This window comes from Phalaenopsis equestris, unplaced genomic scaffold (assembly GCF_001263595.1).
Source record: "Phalaenopsis equestris unplaced genomic scaffold, ASM126359v1 Scaffold000191, whole genome shotgun sequence".
Lineage (NCBI taxonomy): Eukaryota > Viridiplantae > Streptophyta > Magnoliopsida > Asparagales > Orchidaceae > Phalaenopsis > Phalaenopsis equestris.
Genome location: NW_018164633.1, coordinates 580,672 through 587,829, shown reverse-complemented (window position 1 = coordinate 587,829; position 7,158 = coordinate 580,672). Strand labels below are relative to the sequence as shown.

Genomic DNA, 7,158 nt, shown 5'->3' with positions numbered 1-7,158 from the left:
GATGGTGGGGGTAGCTTTTCTAATTTTCTAAGACTAGTCAATAGGAAAGTCCTATGGCTAGACCTAGGCTACTAAAGAAGTTTCTAGACCTCAACCAAAAGTGAGGTCAACAAACCTACTATGAAGGAAAAAACCCTCCCGCATTCAAGTTTGCCAAATCTTGGAATGAACAATGGGAAATAGCTCGAGCTGCATTACGCAGGGCCGCGAGAAAGATGAAGAAGTGGGCAGACAAGAAAAGAAAGCATATCGAGTTCAGAGAGGGAGATCTAGTCCTTGTGAACCTACTACCCCATCAATTCAAAAGATTTTGAAAAGTACATAAGGGTTTGATTCGAAGATACGAAGGCCCTTTCGAGGTGATAAAGCAAGTGGGAAAGGTCTCTTACAAACTCAACTTGCCACCAAAACTGAAGATACATCCTGTCTTTCATGCAAGCATGTTGAAGCCTTACCAGGAAGACACGGAAGACCCATCAAGGGGGACCTCCAATCGAGCGCCTACGGCCGTCATATCCTTCTTCGGCAAAGAAGTTCAAGAAATAATGGCCGACCGGGTGATTAGACGACGAGGGGTACCAAACTACAAGGAGTTTCTCATCAAGTGGAAAGGATGGCCGGATAGCGAGGCTAGCTGGGAGCACGAAAACATGCTGTGGCAATTCAAAGAGGAAATCAAACGGTATCAAGAGGAGAAGCGCAATGAGGGCATTGCGAGCTTAAGTGGGGGAGAATGTCACGCCCCGCCAATATTACGACACGATGGAGTATTCTAGAAGATGGAGGCCTAATGAACAACCTAGAAGAATCTAGAGTATAGATGTACATAAAGATAGTGTAGAACTATCTAGAAGCTAGAATATTATATTGTAAAGCTCCCCTTGGAGAATAGTCCCACATTGGCAATATGTAAAGCCAAAGCCATGGAGGGAGATATAAATAAGTGTCCCCTCCCTCATTCTAAGGCATCCAAGGTTTCAAGCTTTCAAGCTTTGTAATCTCTCTTTACTAGTGAAGCTTTATCTTCTCTAACTCTTCTTCCTATTCTACTTTCAAGAGAGTGCTTTTAAGTTATTAGTTGGGAATGTTAGGCTGATTTAGTGCTAAGAAAGAGCACTAAAGCCGCACGGATAACTCGAGGAAAGTTAGTCCGTGACATTATTCTGAGATCTTTCCCGCCCATTCTGAATACCATTCACTCACATTATCAACACTTTAATATTTGTAGTGTCAGAACATTGTCTTGCGGATAAGGATATAAATCAACAAATTGATCCACATTCAATATACTCAATATATTCCTTATCTCCTCTGATAAGACAAGCTTGACCTTATTAAAAACATCTTTTACAACGGATGGACGACACCTACAACTGAAGGACCTTGGTTTCACAAACCTGCAAAAAAAATTATGCAAAAAATATAACAAATTATCTATCTATAAATCATTAACATAAATAAAACAACAAAAAAATACACTTCAACAACATTGAAGAGATATATATGTTATTTAAGTTTTATTAAGGTGTTTTTTAGTGTTCTTGAAACATTATTATGATCTTATCATGATTTTCTTATGGTATCATTGCAGTGTTATTATGGTATTATTATAACGCTAGTGTTATTATGTATTGTTGTTGTGTTATCATGATATTACTATGATATTATTATGGTGTCTGTGTTATTATAACATTATTTTGGTGTTATTTCAATAATATTTCAATATTATTAAGATCTTATTACAGTTTAAAAAAAAAGTATCTAAATATCACATACTACAATGCTAGATTTTCAGAGCAATTGCAAAAAGAAAAGAAATTACCCTGATACGCTTTCATCAGCTCTTTGGTGTTCTTCTTCTTCATATCTTTTCCTTATTTCTTATGCTCTGTAGTTTCCTTCGTCTCCGACACTTCGATTTTTTTGATAGGGTGGTTAACTTCCATTTTTGTGTGATAAGGGGACTCGAACGAGATAAAAAACAATTCCAAATGCAGACCCTAGAACACGTAGCAATTTCTCTTGCAGATGAGGGGGGATGAAGGAATACAAAATGAACATCCTGGGCGTCGGTTTACCTTACTAATGCCGTTTTGTTACTAATGCCGTTTTGTTTTGGAAGTTTAAATTCGGCCCGATTGGGTGGGGTTCGGGCCTGCCCGACATGATTAAATAGGAGGAAAATGCCAAAATCTACCTTTTCGTTTCGTGATATGCTGGGTCGGGCCGGGCCGCCTAATTAAAAATATATATTTTTTTATAGGATGGGACCCACACATATATGTGTCGATATTTGACGGTCTTTTGGTACCAATTCCACTACTTACTAGAGCAAAATAGCCATTTCCCTTCGGATCAAACGGACCCTGATAAGTTACTGTGACCTAGCCGAAGAACGAAGAACACTGAGGAGAAGTCGAAGGAAGGATTCTGCGGCCCTGCGGAGACCTAAGCAGGAAAGGGACCTCGTGTCGAGGGCTTATCTGGATCGAGCCGCGATCGAAGAGGAGGAAGGGAGTCGAAACCTCTGCACGCGCTGCTTTTTTGAGTTGAGTCGAAGCCGAAGGAGGAAGAGAGAATCTTCCTGCGGTACTCGCGTACAGGAAGAATAAGAGAAGACGAAAAGAATAGAGGAACGGTAATCGTGCGCGCTCCGTTGGACTGCGCTGCGATCGAAGACGAAGAAGAAAGGAAGGGAGCTCGCACGGTTGAGCTGAAGGCAGGACGTAGAAGCCGGGAACGATCCTTTTCGCGCGAGGGTTAGGGAAGGCCGAACAATATAAGAAGGTAAAATGTTATATTTAATTAAGTTAATTAGTATATCATTTTATATTCGAGCATGTGATTATGAGTATGATAAAATAAGTGTTAATAGAAAGTTATTTGAATCAGGATCAAATTTATCTAAACTCAATTTTACGGGAGAAGTAACAGGATTTTCATGTGAAAAGGAAAAGAAAGGTTTAGATGACAGTGGTTAACAACGGCGCTGATAATGGTTGCTTGGGTGTTTCTGCTGCTCAAAGTTTTGAAAAACATAACAGGGAGCAGAAGGGAAATGCATTCTGTGATCTCCATTACCTTGAAAATTATGGTGATGATGAGTATGATGAGGAAGATGACAGTGATTGGGAACCTATTAATCATTTAGTCATCAAAAAGTGGTTCTGCGGTAACTGTACAATGCCAAATTTTGATGATGTTTGTCATTGTGATGTATGATTTTTGCCCCCTCAAAGTAGTAAATTCTATTTTAAAATAATTGTCTCTTTATACTTCTTTATCAATGAATATTTTCGGTATGTTTTGTTAATGTAATTCATCTTTCATTGTTTCAATGAATTGTGAAGTTTTGTGGAGAACACAAGGAGTCTGTGATATTTGATCATGAGCTATCTGAGTACACTTTTGGTGATGGAAATTGGAATTCCATCAATGCTGAATCGCTTCAGAGATTTCATGGTAATCATGTCAATTTTTATTTGAATATATAATTTGATGTAGTTATTAACGATTTGATTTGCAATTAATTTGGTATTAACTGTTGCTTTCTTAAGAGTTTTAGTGGCGGTATACAACCTGTATACCTTCTTCATGCTTCCTTTATAATTAGAGTAGCTTGCATTTAAACATTATGACATAATGTTTCAGGGATTACTTTGATTTGAAATTATTATCACTATATTTTACGGTGAAGCATATGCGCTTCAAAAGTTTTTTTTTTAATAAAAAATATTGAGTTGTTTCTTGTCAATTTTAATATAGTTCTGGAAAGCTGATTTTTTTATCCAATAATGACCAGCGGCTCATTTTGGCTCATTTTAGATAAAATAGGCTGTCAAATTGTGTATTGATTGTCCATGATGTTCTTAGAGTGTCTATTTATCTATAAAGTATGCATATGCAAACCGTTATATGTATTTTTTTTGCTATGTCGTGTTTTATAACTCATATCCAAATTGCTGTAATTAGAACCCTTTTGATGTCTATCGATTGTTATCTTTTTAGTTGTCTCAGTAGCTGACTTGCGGAGCTGATTTTCTTGTGTTGCATGATGGCATCACCTCGTAGTTAGTGTCATATTGATGCAGAATGACTTCGTGATGGGGCTTTTAACTGCAACTAATTTGATGTGCTATTTTTAATTCATGCAAAGGAACTTGAGTATCATTGTTTCACAAGTCGTTAATTAATTTAACTATTTAAATTTTTTGAAAGTAAATTATTAATGCTATATTTTGAACCGAGATGATAAAAAATGATCAAAATAATACGAAGAAATCAGTAAAAATGTAAAACCACATAAAACATGCCAGCGATTGTAATTTAAGTTCTTTGAACTGAATTCTTGATGCACCATTTGAATAAAAACAAAAGCACTAGCCAATACCAAAACTGGATGATGAAATAAGAACGATAGAAGAATATATACCACAATACAAAACATTAGGCCATAATTTGGCACAAGAAGATTTTGATGGTCCACTTGCACCGCAATTGGAGTAATCACACATTCAACTTCACTCACAATATTGGGTACAGATTCCTCAATCATTTATATTAGAACATCTATTTGTAATTTCGTCAACCACTGAGCTAGTAGATATAATTTTACAATTGTATTCTTAACCTTGTTTAAATTAAAATTCCAAAAGATAAGAACTAGTCCAAGTTTTTAATTTCAAATTCTAAAACATCTTGTAAATGTGTTATAACACCAATTTTGAAATCCAACATCCCAGTTGATGATATAAAACCAGCCAATTTTGCAGGACTCTAGAGGCCACTGAGGTACTCACACTTGTATGGAAGCCCTTAAAATATGCAGTAGAAAAACCTACTGATGTTTTATTTATAATATTAGAATGAACCAAGTAACCAACTAGGAGCGCAAATAAGCTATGATTATATTAAATAATTGCTTAATGCGATACTTTCAACGGGCATCAACACTAATATTTCCATCACATAGTGCTGAACATGATGCTTCTAAGCATATTTTAAGTATCTTTCTGTTAACAACTAGAAAATATTACTCTTTAGCATTAGTACTGTGTTGGTTGATAGATAAGGCTGATGGTATTTTTGTTATTGTTTTATGTACATTTTTAAGGATTAGAAAGTTGGGCGTTTTTTGTTGTTTTAGCAATAAATATCATGTTGCTTTAAATTGAATAGAGACTCATCTTTTTGTTTCTATTGCGTAGTTTTATTTCTTCAGATTACTATATTGTAGAACTGTCCATGATTCAAAGAAAATGACCACACGTGATATTGCTAATGTCATTTTTCATTTTGCAGGTTCATCTTACAAATCATGTGTAGCCATGGGTTTTGATGAAAGGATGTTGCTTCATTGTGAGGTCAACACTTTATATAATTGCTACTTTTTTTCTAATTACATGTTGAACATAGTTCATAGAGTTATGGTGCTAGACAGGCTATATGGCTATTGATTTGCTTTTTCTTTTGGAAGATTTACATGCATACCACTCAATTCCTATGTTTTTGCATATCTAACATATAAACTTTGTTTTTTACTATATGTCAACTTACCTATGCATGAATAGATGCATTTCACTTTTTTAAAAGTCAATATAGTGATATTTTTTATGTGATATGAAAGATTTAGGTGGTATAAATGTATAAAGTAGAAATTATGTATGTAAATGACCCTTTTCTTTTTTGCTGCTATGTGCCCATATTGCATGATTGCGTTAATGTTGTATAATGTGCTCACCATGAAGCATGAATGCACTTTAATAGGAATTCTAGAGGGTTAAATATTCACATTTGATGTTTCACGAATTTTTCCTACCCTCCAAATTTTTGTATGTGATATGACATATGGTTTAGATTTTCTCAAGTAAAAATATGGAATCGACATAAACTATTCTTTTGTATTTATGCTTCTCACACCTTAACTTTTATATTTACTCACATAGTACTCAAATTTTTAATACCACATAAAAAATAACATTATTACCACTTATTAAAAATGAAATAGACCTTTTCATGCATAGGCTTAAGGCACCAAAGTGCTATGTATGTAAATATGAAAATTTACTTGTGATATATGTAAATACATAAGAATTGTGCGCTGCACATGTAAATTTTCCTATAGAAAAAGAGTTGGATATGACAATGGAGACACATTTGACATTCCTATGATGGGTAAACTTATAATCCTTGTCTCCTTTGTATGTGTGATGTGATAATATATATTATATTGGTTGATCAAACTCATATTTCTCCGAACTAGGAACACATATATACTATTATCTTGGAAACACAGATGATGTGGATGCACACAATCTCATCTACATCACATTTATGCCTGTATGAAATCTAGGAAAAAATGGATGAGGATATCTTCACCCAATTTCCATAGGATAGGCCTTGAAAAATTGACATTTATGCCAAGTGGCACGGTCGGTTCCAGTTGATCTCATGACAGAGGTTCCAGATGAGGTAACAGTAGCTGTTCTAGAAGGTAGTGACTTTGATGTAATCGGCGTTCATGCAGAGTATGGGGTTGTGGTGCCTCGAGCTATCTTTTGACAGGCGTCGAGAGGAAAATCAACATAATTGACTTTGGATGTCCAAAAGGGCCATGAGCTTGAGAAGCTAATACTGAACATAGGTCAATTTAGATAAAGCGATTTCAGACATTTCAGATATATAAGCTGCCCCTTGAGTTGCCCCTACGGAAGTAGGTCCAATTTGTCAGAAATAAGAAGATTTTTAGTTATTTATTGAAGATAATCGTGAGTCATTTCGGGATTAAAATCGGTTTGACGGTGCATCTCTTGATAGAGGAGTAGATAGGATGGATGAGCTGCAGTGGTAGGAATCACCCAAAGATCTTTGGGAGAAAATATTCTATTGTGGGATCCAGGTCCTTCCCGAGAAGATGTAAACGCTTCTCATGAGTGGTCACACGTCAGGGTGGCCCAACTTGCTAGAGATGTCATTCCAGAGTTGATCCCCGTAGCAGAGTACGAGGAGTGAGAGAAGCATATTATATATATGTACTTATTCGAAATTTGACTCAGGAGAGCCTACGTCATTGTGGACCTCCGACTCAGATTGTGCCTGTTGCGAGCTATACCAGTTGATGTGGTATATATATAAATCAAACTGGAGAACTTTCTTTGA

At 35.8% G+C, this 7,158-nt stretch overlaps 1 protein-coding gene across 1 annotated transcript in view; it reads left to right on the top strand.

Moving 5' to 3' along the window:
- Window positions 1-2,337: 2,337 nt before the first annotated feature.
- LOC110022461 (histone deacetylase 15) overlaps window positions 2,338-7,158 on the top strand; it is a 42,465-nt gene continuing 37,644 nt past the window's right edge. The window contains exons 1-4 of the mRNA XM_020721411.1: window positions 2,338-2,787; window positions 2,893-3,216; window positions 3,351-3,462; window positions 5,302-5,363. Coding sequence (XP_020577070.1) covers window positions 2,968-3,216; window positions 3,351-3,462; window positions 5,302-5,363 — 423 coding nt within the window. The 5' untranslated portion in view covers window positions 2,338-2,787; window positions 2,893-2,967. The remainder of the gene's footprint in view (window positions 2,788-2,892; window positions 3,217-3,350; window positions 3,463-5,301; window positions 5,364-7,158) is intronic.